General features: G+C 39.5%; 1 protein-coding gene across 4 annotated transcripts in view; it reads left to right on the top strand.

The window, feature by feature from the left end:
- Window positions 1-18,681, top strand: part of sema6cb (semaphorin 6Cb) — a 153,400-nt gene that overhangs the window by 120,744 nt on the left and 13,975 nt on the right. For 2 of the 4 annotated variants that reach the window (XM_085292517.1, XM_085292518.1), the window contains 3 exons: window positions 10,312-10,370; window positions 10,824-10,874; window positions 14,986-15,141. In XM_085292517.1, coding sequence (XP_085148643.1) covers window positions 10,312-10,370; window positions 10,824-10,874; window positions 14,986-15,141 — 266 coding nt within the window. The remainder of the gene's footprint in view (window positions 1-10,311; window positions 10,371-10,823; window positions 10,875-14,985; window positions 15,142-18,681) is intronic. The other 2 variants (XM_085292519.1, XM_085292520.1) reach the window with 2 other exon arrangements.

Genomic DNA, 18,681 nt, shown 5'->3' on the forward strand with positions numbered 1-18,681 from the left:
AACTCCCAGGCACAGAGGACAGGTTCGCAATTTAGTCAATAATGTGCAGCCAAACAGGAAGAGAAGCAATAATTTTTTTAATCTCATTTCACTCCTCAAGTGAGTTGTTGAACACTGCACGGATCAACTTGACCTGCTGGGGTGATGTGCTCTTGACAATCAATAGCTAATCTACGATGAGACAAGTGGGCAACATCAACATGATGAATATGTGATCATCATTTTGCCGGACTCTCAACATGTCTCACTTTTGTTTGTTGTACTGGACGTGTTAAAGCTGCGTAATTGGGTTGTTGATGGTGAAAATGTGGTGGGTGAGAGGCAGACAGGTCAGCAGAATTAAAATCCAAATATATTTCTTTGCCCTTGCGAACTGGAAGGAAGTTTGTTTTACGTGGGTTCTCCCCGGGTGCTCCGGCTTCCTCCCACAGTCCAAAAACATGCAGTAGTGGGGATAGGTTAATTGGCGTTTGGAGTTTCTTTTAGCAAGTAAAATCCACGCATCCATCAATTGGTCCATCAGAGCTCAAAGCTTTTCAAGATTTGTGTGATCTTGTAGCACTGAAATAACTTGTATAGTATAATGTTCTGCTATACACTCTCCTCCAGTTTTGGCTAATGAATACATCTTTACTCATAATACTTTTGGTGAGGCCAGTTTTTCCACACCTCAGTATAGTACTAGGCAGAAAAACAATTCTGGTGCCATTACTGCCAACCTATTTGGCTCTGCCATTAAAAGGAAAGTTAAGGTTTCCAGTAGAGCACCAGTAAAACCTGCTGCTGCAGCTCAGTTTGTGCTCCAAATTTAATCTACGCCCATTTTCCTCTGTCCCAGTATGTTTGAATATTAAGACAAAAATTTTTATGCTTCATCTATTTCTGTTGTGTGTTCCTTCCCGGTGTAAAGGAGTAGGCAGTTAAGATCTTGGGAGACACTGGGGCACTGCATCTGATTCTCCCTTTCACTTTGATGTGTGATGTGGCTACAACTGTTATGCAAGAACACGAAATTGAACCTAGCCTGTGGTTTGGTTACTGGAGAGGTTGCAAGGTGTACCCGGCACTACCCGTGGAGGAGGCCGACATAATTAAGCAGAGCTGGCGCTTCTCCCGTGTGGCTTAGGGCAGGAAGCAGGATGCTGTGTTGATTCATTCGGTTTGTTTTGACAAATAAAAAATGAAACATGATTAATTTATTTGCAGTGATGCTGATTATAGGACCTCAAAAATGTGCATCTAAATTGACCAGTCTTTGTATTTGTAGCTAGACTTTTATGCTGTAGTGTACTTGCTAATACAGGGTCTGCATCTAGCCTGTGTGATGTATGACTGATGTTATCAGCATGACTTTCTCCGCCAGATGTTTGGCTGGTTGCTTGTTCAGCAAGCCAAGGTGTAACACAAGATTGATGGAGTTCATATTCTTTCTGTATTGCATCACAGTGATGGGTGCGTGAGACATTTTTTTTGAACACATATATATTTATAATGTGTAGTGTGTGGAGAGAAACACTGCAAGGAATTGAAGTTCAGGTTCAGAAATGGTAGTAGGAGACAATAAAGGAAAATAAAAATGGAGCAGGGGAAAAACTTTTTGCAAACTTTCCAATACTCAGATTGAGAAAGAGTAGCAGTCTGGTTAATGCATCAAAAGCCAGTTCCATAATAGAGATTGAAAATAATAATGTCATAGTTCTATTTAAGGACGATCACCTGAGACAATTTTGTTTCACGGCCACTGCAGACCACTACTGTATGCTGTAGGAACAAAATACGCAATGCAATTTCAGCTGGACTCTAATGTGCAAGCAACAGGTCGGCCATTGCCTCTGTTTTCTTCAGACCCTTCCCTCCCCCTCTTCTGAAGTCTGGGCCATAAAATCAGAAGTGATGTTCAGCTGCATGTGTTTCAATCATGCAGCCATGTACCGCTCCGTTTGGTAAAATAGGGAAGAAAGATGGATGGCTGGTTGGTTGGATGGACAGATGGATGAATAGGTAGGCAGATAGATGGTGGTAATAAAGGCTAGAGGAGGAGGGGTAGGAGGTAGGAGTAAGGGCAGTTAAAGGTACTATTTTCTTCTCCTGACAGTCAAGGACTATGTGCGTCCCTGTGTGGTTGATATACAACCTGCTGCTAAATCACCTCGCCTGGCGTTTTTTTTCCCTTCCTTTCTTACCTCTCTGTACATGGGTTGTAAACTGTTGTGCTTGGAGTTTGCTGTAGACTGACATCGCACTACATTTGCCCCTGTCTCACACACAAACACACCGAGGGAGAGGAAGAGAGGGAGAGTGGCACTCTCACTGTTGACTGGCTTCCAATAGATTATTCTGACGGCTGAAAATGTGCAGCTCTGGAATTATTGCATATCTTCTGCTTGGCCACCCAGACATATTACTTTCCCTGCCCTTGCACGGACAGAGGCTAATGGGATTTTTTTTCTAATTCATGTTGCTGTGCGCCACGTTATATTTGTGTATTTGAGAGAGCCTGGTATTTTGCTGCTTGTACATAAATCATTATTTTTGTTTTGTTTTCAGTCTGTGTGGTGAAATTGTTGGCATGTGACTGTAAAGGGATAGATTTTAGGAAAATATACACTTAATAGCTATTTTGAGAGTTTTTTGGCCAAGGATAGTGACTTCCTGGAGTTTTGTGACTTTGCGGTTGCCAGACAACCATCCGATTCCACCAAATGGTTAGCCTATCTTAGCATATAGCCTGGAAACAGCTGGTTGTCTGGCAGGCTAGCATTATTAACACTATTCCAGAAAGTCGCTGCACACAGACAAGGAAAGGAACAGCATATTGTAGATTTTAAGTTGTGGTTTATTTACAGAGTCAAGTTGGCTCAAATACTAGAGTAAAGTGGTTAATCTGATAATGTGTATCCTACTGAGGGGAGGAGGAGGGGCAGGCATTACTTACTGGGTTTATAGAGAGCTGGATGTCAGCTAGAAATTTGCTGCATTGTTTAGAAATCTGTGAATGTTTTATGGGTTTGGGCTTTTTTATGCCTCCTGGTGCATGCTGAGATAATCAGTAAAGACACGCTGCTTTCAAGAAAGTAAGGAAGAGATTATGATTTAAAATATTTTTGTCATTATTAAGAAATTTGTGTGGAATGAAATATAAAAGTTGGTAAGCACCATGAATTTTCAGAGAGTTTGAGAACTGGAATGAGTCTTAGGGTTGGTGATTGTGGTTGAGGTGAAGACCTTGCAGTTCTCACTGGATGGTCCTCGCATATAGAGGAAGTTTTGATGTGGCGTCGTGCTGCCAGTGTGCACTGATTTATTGATATAGTGTGCGGTTTGATTTATGAGTCGTGTTTAGCGTGCAGGACAGAGCCACACTGGAAGCCAGCGGACCGTAGTCTGAGAAAGATCAGCCAAAATATCCTGTCCAAACTCAACTACAGTATGGGAACCCTGCCAGGGAGGAGGAGAAGTATGAGCAGACAAAAAAGAAAACAAAGGGAAGGAGGAGAGGAGGAAAAAAGAAACTGGGAGAAAGGACAAAGCCAATAGGTGCAGAGAAATGTTCATTAAATGAGCGGAAAATAATGAAAAAAAGAACACGGGGGTAAATGAGGGAGAGAAAGTTTAAGGAGCATTTCTCAGAGCCGAACATGTGTTATTCATTTAGATTTTTGTATTCATGGAAAGAAGCGGTCTGCTCCAGCTGTCTGTGTGCGACTCTGAAGTAACATCAGATTTTAAAGCTGCATTAACTGATATCTTTTATATATGTGTATATATATCATTGAAAGATGGTGAGAAATAGCAAGTGAATGAGGAGAAAGGAAAAAGAGGATGATGAAGGGATGGCGATGGGACGGGAGAGGGGTGAAGCGATGTGAATCAGGCAGCAGCAGAAAAAAATCTTTTTGAGATGAAGCAGCTCAAAAGTCATCTTTCTCCTGGGACTTCCTCCTCTGTCTGTCTGTCTTTTTCTCGCTGTCTCCTCTCTCACATCACTCTTTTCATGGACTATCAGTCACTTCTTTCCCCCCCATTCCTTTCTCATCCAGAGGTGGCATAAATTTTAATGACTGATTTGTGGCAGATCCAGCGGATAGGTGGGAGAGAGCAGAGCATATTCACAGCCCTGTTTCCATCTTTTCTTCTCTCACATTGAAGTATGGCAGTACCAGATGGCTTGGCTTCATATCATTTCTGGGTGTTTTAGTTTATCCATTATGCATTTAATGCAATCAGTGTCACCAGTGCATAATGCCAAGGACAAAGAGTGGACAGAGATCCTAGAAAGAAAAAGCATATCTGCTCTGTAATGAAGATGAAACGGCTAGGATGAGGATCAGGCCACCAGTATTTCTACTCAAGATGTGATGACAAAGTTCTGCACCTCTGCTCATTAGATGATTTAAATTTGGCTCATTGCTCCTTCAGGGTTGCTTCCTTGTGCACCAACTTTGTTTATTTAAATCACAGTCCTGTTCTGAGTCTTTGCAGTCTTGTGTCGACAATTTAGCCTTTTCTATGTCAAAATGGTCACATTTTGTAGCTCCATCTACAACCCGGAGATCAAACATCAGTGTAGTGTCAAAGTCAAGTGAGTTCTTTCCTCAGGGCTAGACTGTACCCAATGTTCTCTCTCAGGTGCCTCATGGTATAGTACAAATGCACCAACAAGTGACCTTGACCACAGTGTGCGTCAGCAAGAATTGCAAGTTTTCTGGCAATTTGATGCAGTCATCAATCACCACCTGCTCTTCTCTTTAGATATGGCTTTCTTCTCTTCCACAAAATTAAAGACTCACTGTTTTCACTCACCAAAAGAACTCCGGTGTGCATTACAGATATAAATGATCACGTCAAAACTTCCAGAATATTTTAAAAGTAGCAGTTGCTTTGCAGCTCTTCCAAGCTGATGACGTTTAATGAGCTGAATTTTAATCAGGGCAGCGTTTGGATTTTCATAGTGTTACAGGACTCACCGGTTCCTGAAGGTGTCAATCACCTTAAAAATACATTTCTTCTCTTTCAGTTTCTCAGAGGCTTAGGAATTTCTTTAAAAGTGAACACTACTTTTTAGAAAACACTAATCAAATGGATTAAAAGAACAAATATGGTCTATTTGCTGGGGACTATTTTTGGCTTTGGATTAACTCATTCTGCTCCAGTATTTCCAGTAATCATCAGTCTATGTGGGATTAATAATAAAAAAAAATCTACTATGTGTGGGAGTTCAGTGCAAGAAATCATAAATAATATGTCACCCACTGCAACCTCACCAATGTGTTTTTAGAAGTATTTGGAGAGCAGTTAACCTCAATCTACTAAACGTTTCAGTTATTTACTTTGTTTTGATCTGTTTTGGACTCGTAAATACTGAAAATATAGTTAAATGCTCTAAAATCTTACAGATTCTGCACACTTTGGTTGTGTTGCAGTTTATCTGGGAATTAAAATATGGTAATATTGATTAAAAATAAAAATGGGACACAGGCATACCCTGATGCCAAATGCCACTAGTACCATATAATGTGATGATGGTTTCACTGACTGCCAGCTGGAGCAGACTCTGCACAACTTCTGTTCAGTCATGGCACCAAATCATAAATATAACTGGCTCTGCAGTCATTATTTCCCTGCTTTAGGACATTAGCAGTTATACTGTATGTTATGTGGCTCAAGGGGTTGGGAATCGCATCTGTAACCGGAAGGTCGCCGGTTCGATCCCTGGGCTCTCTGTCCTGGTCGTTGTGTCCTTGGGCAAGACACTTTACCCTACTTGCCTACTGGTGTTGGCCAGAGGGGCCGATGGCGCGATATGGCAGCCTCGCTTCTGTCAGTCTGCCCCAGGGCAGCTGTGGCTACAACTGTAGCTGCCTCCACCAGTGTGTGAATGTGAGAGTGAATGAATAGTGGTATTGTAAAGCGCTTTGGGTGCCTTGAAAAGCGCTATATAAATCCAATCCATTATTATTATTATTATTATTATTATTATTATTATTATGTATAGTTCATACATTTTTCCCCAAGCACCTTGTATTTAAATTTCTTTGAAGTTATACAATATTTATTATTATTTTACTGAAACACTGAAATGCAGTCAACTCTAGAATATACATACACATGTTTACATATTACATATATATCTGTACAAAATATTTACAGCCATTCAGGTTGTGTATGATTGTATCCGTGCAGTTCTCCATCCTGCCTTGGTGGTTACACGTGTGATTAATTTGAGCCTACGTTTTTTCCTTATTTATGGATTCCCGTGTGAAAGAGTTATTTTCTTGTGCAGATGCTCACCTTACGTGTTATTTAAGACTGGCGTCATTAAAGTGGAACGGCAGACATCCAAAAACATTATTTCTCTGATCTGCTAAATAAAATCAATACTGTGCTCCTGGCTGGAAGGGCATTTTGTTTTGAGTGTCAGAATAAAGATAAAGACCACGGAACAAATCTAGCACACCAGGCAGAAATTTAGATCTCTTTGCTCAGCAGCATAGTAAAAGCTGCAGTACTTGAACCTAGACTGAAAGATTTTGTAAATAAGAGCAGTGAGCGCGTTGTAATTGTGAAGTTGAGCACGACAGTGTGAGTGGTCCTTGGGTTCAGCTGTTTATTCATGCTCATGAACTCCAGGACAATTATGGTGAAGAGTGCCAGCGGTTTTGCATATTTTTTTAAACATCAAGGTGACCGGTCAACCTACTAGTTAAAACAACTCTATTTATAGCCTTGGTTTACTTTTAATCCACAGTGTGAAATAAAATAGTCTTTCCACTTGCTGATTGTCACTTCACTGTTTGACCTTCACTTTAAAAAATGAGTTTGAGGCGTGTGTTTTTTGTTTTTTTTCTTTTTCTGGTGAACAGCTAAAGGTGGATGGAAACGGCAGGGTGAAAATGTTGGTCATTTCAGCTTAACATTGTTTGTCCAGAGGGAAATTTGCCTCACAGCAAAATGAATTTATAATACAAAATATAGATGTAAGTACACTCTCCAGCCACTTCATCAGGTTCAGCTGCTCATTAACCTCCTAGGACCTGGCGTCCATAAATGTGGACATCACATTTTGGGTTGTCCACACCAAAATACTACATTTTGCTCTACAAGGCCTGATATCCACTTACGAGGACATTATACTGCCACTGTTCTATTGAAATTTTAAACAAATATGCTCATATGTTGCTCTCATTTTTCTCAGAAACAAAAATTAGGTAAAAAGAAAAACAACAAAAACCTGATAATTCTTTGTTTTTACATTCATCAGGTGCCAATCAGCCCAAATATCAAAGAGAAATTAAAAATGCATGCCATGGAGAAGTTCAGGTCTTAGGATGTTAACCCAAATATCTAATCAGCTGTTCAGATGACAGGAAGTCAGTGATCTTAGGCAGACATGGTCAAGGTAACCTGAGTGTTTCAAAAACTGGAGGCCTGCTGGATTTTTCTGCTACCTAACCAGCCAACCTCTTAGGTTTACAAGAATAGTCTGAACAAAATAACATTGTGTTGATGTCTGAGGGTTAGAGGAGAATGGCTCGGCTGCTTCACATTATGAAAGGAAGGTAACAGTAATTCAAATAACCAGTCATTGCAACCAAGGTATGCAGAAGAGCGTCTCTGAATGCACAATACGTGGAACCTTGAAGCCAATGGGCTTCACTAACAGAAGGCCACACTTTGTATGACTCCTTACAGCTAAGAACACAAAAATGAGGCTGAAAGGGAATGAAGATTAGACAGTGGGTGATTGAAAAAACGTTCCCGATTTCTACCACGGCATACAGAACTGGAACCACATAAAATGTGTTGTTGATGGTATAACGGGGGGATATTTTCTTGGCATACCTAGGACCTGTTCACCTTTGTTTAAATACCACAACCTACCCCTGTATGACTACAGTATACCCATCTTCTGATGGCTACTTCCAGCAGGATCGCACACCATGTAACAGGGTTCAGATCATATCAAACTGGTTTTCACTGTACTCAAGTACTCAACAGTCACCAGATCTCAATCCAATTAATCCAAATCTGAGAGCCACTTGGGGGTCCAACCTGGTAGTAGCAAGGCATGCCTAATTAAATGGCCAGCGAGTGTAGAAATACAGAAGCAAAAAAGCTGTTCACTGTACTGATTAAAAGCAAGTGCAGCAATGGTAGGGTGAATAAAAAGCAAATGACAACTAACATACAAAGTCTGTGACTTAAACAAAAGGAAAAAATAGAAACGGATAAAAACTTCATCAGTTGTTTAATGTCAAGCACACCAGCTACTCCCAAGCTGTGAAAATGCATCCTTTAAAGATATATCTTCTTTTGTTTTTCTCAAGTTTATCTCGCAAACTACTCTTTTCTCCACACAACACTGAGTATCAGCATGGTGTTCTTTGATTTGATAATCACCTCCTGTCCTACACCAACACTCTCCCTCCTCAGGAAACATAAGAAGTTGGTATAAAAGAGTCAGGGTTTTTAGTGAGTAACAAAGGGTATAATTTGGTGCACCAGGTGGGCCCATGTGAGCTAATCAGCCTCCTTGCAGAAGGTTTTACAAACACAAATCCCTAAATTTGACTGTTTGCAGTGAAGAAATGATTATTTGCGCTGATTCCCCCCCACCAACCCCCTTCTGAGTTTAGTATTATTGCTTTTTCGATGCTCATTATTTGAATTTGTGCTTGCAAAAGTGTTTCTCTTGTCTCTGTGTTAGAAGACTTTTTTGCTAATAATAGATGGATGCTGGGGGTCTGTGTTTGCATAAAATCTGTGTGAGACTTATGTTTCTGTTTAGGTTATATAAGGAACTAATTGGTTTGTTATAGAGTGGGCGTGTGAGTGTGCTTTTACAAAGTGTTTCTTCTTGTATACCGGATCATTACACTTAAGCTTATGCAGTATATGAGCCTGTGTCTGCTTTATTTGGTTCATTACAACATGTGGGAGGATTGTTGGCGACGATGTGAAGCTCATTTCAGCTCAGCCTGGAAAGACTTCCGCTCCACCGTGCACTGGCTCAGTCTCAATGCTTAACCATCAAACGGATGCATCTGGATGAGCCGTTTATTTGTGATTGACTTGAAGGTAAAAGATGGCTCGTCTGTATTAAGGGGAAAAGCGTATCAATCGTAGGCGCGTTTTGATCAGAGCAGCAGAAAATCAATAATTGTCAGATTGTGTTTCTTGTCAGTTTGAAGTGGTTCAAAAGGTGAATTAAGAGGATTTGAGTTACATACTCACAAGTTCACAAAGGCAAAAATTACACGGCGAAAACATTTTTGAAGGGACTTATTTGATCTTTTGTCTCTTCACTTCACAGTGGCTCAGTTTATGACTGTCACTCAATTAAATGTAATCACACTCTACAGAAATGTAACCGAATGTAGAATAAAGTGCCACACAAGCATGCATAAAGTCTGGGGACCACAAAAACATTATAATAATTATACAAATATTCATTAACCTTCCACATCGCTTACATAAAACAGTAAATGGTGTTTTGAATGAGACCTTGTGCTTCCTCTTTTCACATTTAGAAAGCTTTCTGCAAAAGCAATTCATTTTTCTGTATTTATTTCCTTCACTTTGTGCTACTCATTAATTTGGAAAAATGTCCATGGAGGTGGCCAGGGAGTCAGGAGCAGAAAATGTCTCAGTGAAGACATCAGGGAAAATGATAGGCTTTGGTGTCAGTGAGTCTGACCTGATACACTTCACTGTTTCATCCGGCGATCGTACATGGCAGAGCAAGCGAGCGAGCAAACTGTAGGTATCAATTTTATCAGCTGCAGCTTTGGTAGACTTAAATAAAGTGCAGCTAGAGGAGGTGTTGTGGATAGAGAGAGAGGCTTATATCTACAAATTGTAGGAAATGACTAAGTAGAGTACAGGCAGAAGAGCCAAGCTGAGGAAATGCAAGGACACACAAAAGTAAATTACTACTTTCATCACAAACTAACTTCTGGAATCTGCTGAACGCCACAAATTTGATGGTATACAACCTTGCAGGAAGATCTAAGGGTAGATTTTTTTTTTCCTTCAGTTCTGGCCACTACTGTGTCCAAACAACAAACACTCTGACCTCAGCCAGATGTAAAACAAATTCAATTTTGTTGTTCTTTCTTTTCTTTTTCCCCCCCTTTCTTTTGGTGCGCTTGCCTTCCTGTCTCCAAAAGCTGCTTTTGAGCAAAACCAATTTTGGAAAGAGGTGCTTTGTTAGAAATGGACATTGAGTGAAATGGATTGATGCAAATTTACTGACAGGCTTCGTTGTCTTTGTTGCTGTGTGGGTGTGCGTCTTTGTTTCTTTGTCTTCAGAGGCGGGTTTGAACAGGATGTGGAGAACGGCTACCATCAGCACCCCGATACCTGCCACGGTGAGATGGAACAAACTCATTTATTCGTAGGAATTTACATGATCAATAAAGGCAGATTTAAAACTACTGATTGTTATCAGATCTCGACGGCAGCTGGCGCAACTGAACAAATTAAAATGGAGCGTTATGTTTTATTTTAGCTATGGCTGCAGTTTAGTTCATGTTGAAGGAGCTTGAAAAGTAGTTTGTCCACCTCCGTTCACAATCCCTGCTGGAATACTGTTCTCAATCTTTCTATGCTAATTAAACATTTGCTCAAAGAAGCATGTTTTTGTAAGACAAAGTGAATTGTTTCCAGCTCTTTTGCATGTGTCTGGGATGTGATGAGAACCACTAACAGGACAAATTCAGCAATCATTGCCTCCCATCAGAACGTAATGAAATGTTGTCCAGAAAACGCAAATCTTAACAAATAATATCACACTGATATTGTTTTGTATTTCTTTTCTCCAGATGTCTTGGCAACCACTCGCAAGCAGAACACAGCACTGGATTCAGCGTATGGTCAGTGGACACATTTATTTATTTATACGTATATTTATTTCCATTTATGTCCCTTTTCTCTAAAGTCAACAGTCTCACAGCTAAGAAACAACTAACAGCCTTTCTTATTCCCAAAGGGATGTTAGTTTTATCTTTTCATTTATTTAATTTTAATTAATTTTGGAAATTTTGTTTGCATCCTGTATTATTTTAGAAGGTTTTTTTTCTACTATGCATAGCAGCAGCACTGTGAGGCCCAGAGGTGTGTAAGGAAGTTACCTTGAAGATGAGACCAGCAAAAGTTAAAATCAAGTAGGTTTTTGTATGAACAGAAGAGAGATTGGAAGATTGGAAAAACCTTTAAGGCCGTATTAGTAAAACAGCTGGGATATTTTTAAAAAATATCCCCAAATATCATTGCAAAGGACTTCTCACTCCCTACGAGTCAGATCTATGCAGTTATGTGCCTGTAAAGTAAATGTTTCCACACTTGGCTACATGGGAGGTTAGAGAATCTTTTACTGAGGCAGCTGAATGGCTGGCACCACCTCTCCCTCTTAGCCAGTTTGACAGTTTAAACATTGAAGCCATTGTCTGAAGCATCACTTCTTTGATGGACCAGGAGCTCCGCTGGCCAGGCTGCCTAATGCCCTGTATCAAGAAGGATCATCATCCCTGTCACGTTCCATTACTCCCCCGCCAGCCACACCACACAGCCCCTGGCATGGCCGGAATAGAAATAGAAATGGCGCTAAGCTGGCTAGCACTCAGATAAGATTGAGGAGGTGGTGTTAGGACAATTTTCTGACACTGCTGCATTCAAAAGTAGTCATTTTCAAACAGATGGTTGCTAACAAGGCTCATTCACTTTTATCTACACAGCTAGTGCACCCGCCTCAACTTTTTAAGGAGTTGAGGAGTCAGATCCCTTTGTCACTGGACAAATTGAGGCACAGGGGATCTAATGGCAGTGGCTGATCCAAGACAGTGATTTATAACAATACCGAGCCCATCATCCTAGAAGATGCTGGCCATTATGGCTCAGAACTATCCTTCCTACATCTGTGTCTTTTTCTTAGAACAGAGGCCACTTTGTCTGCTCGAGGCTTCAGCCCAGACCTCCACAGTCCCACACTGCCTCAGTAGTCTGTAAAGCCTCACTGCTGGAGGAATTACAACTCAGTTGGTAGCAAGACTTGATGAGCAACCCTACTGCTTAATCCTGTGGGGTTCTCACTACCCTAATGCTTCACTGCTCCATTTGAAGTTTTCCACACGCAGTCAGATTCTGTCTCTGGTTTATTCTTTTTTGTGTCTATAGTTTTTTTTTCTAGCTGATTCACAAGAAAAGCCTTTTAAGTCTCTACACTGAACATCAATTATCAGCTTTCCGAGACAATAAAACACTCCATATGCCTAACAAAGCTGTTGTCATTCGGGGGCTCTGTTCCCTGTTCGAAAAAACCACCAAAGGCAGGGACGTTTTCTTTCTTCCACTGTCACCCAAACAATCACAGCCAGCACAGGGATTAGCTTGAGACAAGCACCTGCCTGTGTAGGTAGTAAAGTGTTTCTGTGTTTTATAGTGAACGGGGTTTTTGTGCTTCACTAACAATAAAAAAGACAAACATTTTATTAGATTTTCTTAAAAAATGGTAAGTTAATAAAGTAATGATGAAGTCATGGAGCTGCCGTCCAAAGTGCCAGGGCCAAGCACCTCCTGGTACAGTTTTAATTTGCCCAGCACAGATGGCGAACTGACAGGGCTCCTCATTCAGAGTGAACACTGTCAACTGGCTCACAGTGAGAAACGGAGAGAGCAAACTCTTCTCATCCAGTCTGGGTGTGAACTCTGCAGAATGCTAACATTATGGCTGGCTTATTAGTGCGTGAGCCCAAGCCAATAGCAGCATGCTGCTCACCATACCTCAAGGACAACAGAGAGCTAATCGTGCAATCAAAATGTGGAGTGTGTCATTGGGAAAAAATATGTTTGATAATACCGTGCCTGTGGCAACTAATGCCCAGTGTGTTTCTTGGCATATGTTTGAACCAAATCCAAATGTGTTAGTCATAATGTTTGCTGGGCTACACCGAGGTGATGGAGAAGTTAAGTAACTTGTCAGGAATGAGTGTTTTTAGACAAACGTAAGGAAAATGCAACTTAAGGTGTCTTAGTAATGCGTTGGGACACCATGTATGATCAGAACAACTCCAACTGATTTTTTTTTTTTAAGTCACTAAACTGCACTGAAGGGAAGAAACACGTTATCATCCCAAAGGAGCTTCTGGTAACACTTTCTAATACAAAACAAAGAAATAATTATACTTTAAATTTAAGCATTATCCAAGTAATTTTAAGTATTTTTTTGGTAGTGGATGATTAATTTTAAGTATCATATATCCATATCACAGATTATGGAGTGACTTAAGTTGTGTTTCAACAGTAGGGAGAAAACATGTACATCGAAGTAGTCAAAATTCATTTGAAATAGTTTGCAATTTTGTAGTAATTTTACAATATAGGAAGTTCTTTTTCCCCATCTTATATCGTAATTCCGCTGTAACACAAGTGCATGATGATTGTTGTAATATTCAGGTATCCTTTTATTTTACCAGTATAAATGTGACAAGGATGGTTTTTGCTTGCTTTTATAGGAAAAAATAAATTGGTACCATCAAAATTGGAACTTATAATGACAGAGCAAAGTCCAGCTGTTTCTTTTAGTTTTTTTTTTTTTCTTTTCTCAAAAGAAGTGTGCATGAAAGGAATGTCTTCTCTTCTGTAAAATACCTGGAAGTTAACAAGGTTAAGCCACTCCCTAATCTTTAATATGGTTATGCAATACCTGAAATTACTTACGCATTACTTTAAATTACTTGCAGATTAAATTTAAACTCTAACCATTTCTTTATTTCCTCCAAAAGCCTGACTTTTACCACATTGTTATAGTGTACCTACTTTTAACTATTTTATAATTACATTATAATTTCAAGAAAAATCCAATGAAATTCCATTTATTTACAGGTGATTTATGCCCGTCACAGGCTGTATTATAAAGTGCTACCGATCTTCTTTCCTTTATTGTTTTGATGATTGTGGAGGAAGAACACTTTCTACCATGTGAGTGCTGGTCATCAGGAACACCGTAGCTTGTGATACATATCATTTTCATTCTCTTCAAACTATTCAGTGGCCCTTTCTGTCCTATAGATGAGGACATTGCCGTCCTGGCCACTTTTGCACAACAGAAATGTTGCATTGTAGGTTAAAAATGATCGCTCTGAACATTTGTGTATTGATTTGCAACAACCTGTTCCTTTTAGCAGACACATGGACCCAAACCGTGTTGTGAAAATTGAGCCACTGGATCTACTTACTGCTCAGGGGTTCAGGTTTTTCCTTTATTTTGTCGCCCATCCGTATGTTCATTCATTCACTCATGTTCACTCAAGAATTTAAGCTATGAGTGAACCTTGGTGGTTCAAAGGATCAAAGGATCTGATTAGATAGGAATATGCATAAAAGAATAATAAGTTGCAATACAATAAATTCAGAATATGAAAACCTTTTTTTTTCCTGAGCTCTGGGAATTTATTCAAGTGTTCAAAACCTTAGTTGCAGTTATGCCATTATGAAAAGAAATACTTATATTATTATTTCAGTGTGAACCTTTTCAGAGCATACTCTCATCGTGCCCTCATAACTGTTTAGAGTCGCAAAATGTGAAAAACAGCTTTTTAAAATGGTACAAGCTGTTTTTGGTTGTAAAATATTTTTTGAGTCCAGGATATGATCACAAATGCTGAGATGCTTTAATCTCATTTTGCTGGAGAAATACATTGTGACTTGAAGCAGCTGGTTAACTACACTGCAGAGATTTAAATCACTGTATCTGCGGAGTGGCGAATTGACAGACGAATTAACTTGTGCTCTGTCTGCTCATCATGTCCCTGACAGTCATTACAGGGTCTTTATGTTAACGGGTGATGGTTATCTTTCGACTCAGGAATCACCCTCATTTCTCTAAAGTTGATTCTACAGACTGATTCACATTTCACTAATCACTCACTCTGTTGCCCCCTCCTCCTCCTACTCCTCCTCTTCCTTCCCCCTTCGCTACAACCACAGGGAAGACCACACCCACAAGCGCCAGCACAACCTATCATGGGGCGGCATTCCCAAAGGAGGCAGGTGACCCTGAAAGAGGTACAGGTCCTGATCGCCCTCCCCCTGTTGGGGAACAAGGGTCACCTGACTCGGAGCCAATCAGTGTGGAGATGGAGGGTAAGGGGGAGGGATGTATGTCCTCGATACACTCTGACCTGCTGAGGATTGCACTGCTGGGCCCCGAATGCCTCACTGTACACTTCTAACCAGACTAAAAGTAACCCAAAATATATATATCACTCTGGTGCAACAGTTTCCCGTTTTCAGCATGCATACCTGCAAAGCAGTTCAGTCATCTTGCATTCAGTCTCACACAGCTAATGAAAAAACACAAGTGAGACAAATTCAATCAACACTTATTTTCTCCAGTTTTCAGTCATACATTTTTTTCCTCTCTGCAAACTGAAGTAGACTGATTCTGAATTGTCAATGACAACAAATACTCTCCAGTAGAACACAAACTTATATTGGAGGCTGAACATTGTTCTGAATGTGGTGGTATGCATGCTAATATGGGCTTAATGTTCTTCTAGGGTGAAATATCGCTTTCATTATCTGACTAACACGTAACTCTCTAGTTAAACCAATCTCTTAGTGAAAGGGAGAAGGCATTACTAATTGATCCTTTTGATTCATATACTTCATTAGTCCCTGCGATTCATGACGTGATGCATAATTTCCCACACAGCTTCACCTAATGGTTCTACTGACTCAAAGCCCAGTGGGGTAAGATGAAAGTGAGCTAAATGACAAGTTCTTGGTACAGTAATTGGAGACCACATTGTGCATAATCACTAAACAGAGATGGACATTAATCAATACAGCTGAGTCCGGTAAGCTTAAAAAGTGTTAGAGGATCTCGCTTTCTCCTTATGCGCAGCCATACATCTTGATGTGCTCTGTTGACATGGCAGCCATAAACGTGACGGATTTGACGACGTAAATAGATTCTGCGTTGCACTAATTAACTCCTCGCATCAAGCGGAGATCCTAGGTCTACACAACACTGCTCCCGCATGCCCTTTCCTCATCTTTTATTTATTTAGCTCATCAACACACACAAATATCCCCTCAGCGTCAGTGTTCTGATGAGAAAAAAAAAAAAATCACAGGCCAGGTAACATTTCCTTCTCTCTTTACAAGACCATTCATTTACAATTTAAATGCCCCTTCCAGTTTTAGGCAAGAGTCAGCTTTTAATACAAACTTTGAGAATGTAATGTCAGCTTTCAGGCTATTTGGGGTTCTACCACCGATGATACTCTCTCTATACCTGAATTTGATTCTGAGTCACTAAAATAATAATTTAAAATTAATTTTTTCAAAGTAAAATGACAGTATAAAACAAAAAGAATTGATTCCCTAAAAATTGTGGCATACGCTTTCAACAAATAACATCCCACCAAGCTCCTCCTGTTCTTCAGACTCTGTCAGAAGAAAATACTATAGGGAACAAGCTGTTTAGAAAGATGCTAGCGCCAATCTCCCTCATTACACCTAAAACCACTTACTTTGGTTTCTACATACTTTGATGTCTCTTTCACACTTTTTAGCTTTAACTTCTATGGTAAAAAAAAAGTGTTATCAATAAAAGTCATTATTAATTCTCATAACTCAGCACTCGTCTTTCCACAGCTTGCAAAACTGGTGACTTTTGCAGCAAATAGTATTAATATTTTCTTTAAAAATGAACAAAATGATCTGTTGTTATCATTCATGTCTTCACACAAAGTGACATACGCTGTTTTACACTTATTGATGTATTTGGCACAAATTATTTTATCAATAAGGAGGTTGTCTGCTAACATCAGTGATTAATAACAAAATCCTTATGGTAGTTTTAGGCTAAATTAATAAAATCTACTTTTTCTTTCTGCTTTTACTTAATTTGCTACAATGTTGCACACAGAAAAAAAGCTACAAAATCCTATATTTTAGAAGGTGGAATCGTCACATTATTTAAAAAATCAGTCCTGCTTGAAAGGTTTCATTGTTAACTCAGACATCTATAATTTCTGTAGTTATAAGTGCTGCAGTGATTTTGAATTAGGTTTTATTACTGCTCAAGTTTAAAGTGCTCTAGTTTAACTTCAGTTCTGTTCTCACATTGTTAAATACATCAAACATTTCATTTCTCAGTAAGAGCATAAACTCTTCCACACCAATCCTCAGCTGCCACAGTAAATGACATGACCTATAAAAGTCTAACCAGTTTCTGAATATTTAATTAATTCTTGATCTTCATTGTCTCGAGTATCATTTTTTTCCTCACTTTTCAAGATGACAGTTCAAACTTAATCCTGATTAACATTCCAAGCATTTGGCGTTTCAGCAGCTGTTACTCTGAAACGATCTTGTAACGAAATAGGAGCTGCAAAGCAAGAGAAAGTTTTTGAAGCTTTGCTGTCTTGAGTCAAAGCATTTTTGCAGGTTTACAAAAGAAATGCAGTTCATTGGCTAGAATTCAATGAAGACAAAACATCGTGAAGCAGTGTTTTGTTCTCTTCTCGCTGCTTGCCTGTGCACACACCGTGTCAGAATCCGTAAATCCTCACCATGTAAAATAAGCTTCCATTCAGGCAGAAACACTGTGCGGTGGCAACGATGAGCCGTTCAAGCTTACATTTTAAAATAAAGTAAATAAATGACAAGCAGGACCTTAAACCAGGAAGTCAGAGAACATGTGGTGTGTAAGTGAGGCTGTTACACACCTCCCAAACGATGTGCCAGTAGACGGATTAGGACACAAAATAAACTTATGGTAAAAGTAAACTAAAACTTGATTTAATGATTGTCCATCTTTAGGCCCAGTCTTTACTCAAAACATAGTGTCCAATAATTACAGCACCAACTGACCTTGAGGCTAAACCAGTGTGAAATAAAGTTTTCTGATATACTTCTGATTACTTTCAGCTGTATATATACTGCTGTGATGGTTGATGTTCATATAATTAAAGATATGAGCATGCTCAGGCAAAGATTACTAATAACAATAATGTTTAAGTAATCCCTGTGAGGCACAAGGTCAATCTTCAGACTGCTCTAAATACTGTTTCTGAAGGTTTTTTTTATTATTCCTTTTTTTATCTCAGTGATGTCAAAGATGGGGGTGTCTCATTATGGTCATTTCAGGGATACACAACTGCTGTTCAAACACTGTCTGCAACGAGCAGCTGATTAGAGTAAAGCCGATTTAAATGGATAGTGGCAGAGGAGCTAAAATGTCTTGTTTCAAACGGTTGATTAGCTGAGGGGCTAAGTGTAAGTTAAATTAAGATTATTTAGAATATGGAAGCATGCTCCTGTAATAGTAGAAGTACTAATGAAGGTAGTGGTGGTAGTACTCGACTAATCCGTGAATAAAAATATAAAACTGTAAATGAGCTTAGTAGGTCTTGTTTGTGATGCTCGGAGGTTTACACATGTAAAATAATAAATGGGAAAGTAGCCGACGGGCTGAGTAATATTAGTTATAAGGACAGCTGCAGCTGTCTGCCATTAAAAAAACACAACTGACATAGTATTGAAGATGAATGATCAAATGCTATAATCTTGAATTGGACTTGCTGTAAAGGACTGAGATTTGACTCGGCATGCACTGCCTGTCTGCAAGAGATGCATCATAAATCTCATTCTCATCTGAGGAAACAGATGTGC

This window comes from Mchenga conophoros, linkage group LG11 (genome assembly GCF_057382185.1).
Source record: "Mchenga conophoros isolate Kocher_MC1m ecotype Shallow Benthic linkage group LG11, M_conophoros_male_GT1.1, whole genome shotgun sequence".
In the NCBI taxonomy this organism is placed as follows: Eukaryota; Metazoa; Chordata; class Actinopteri; order Cichliformes; family Cichlidae; genus Mchenga; species Mchenga conophoros.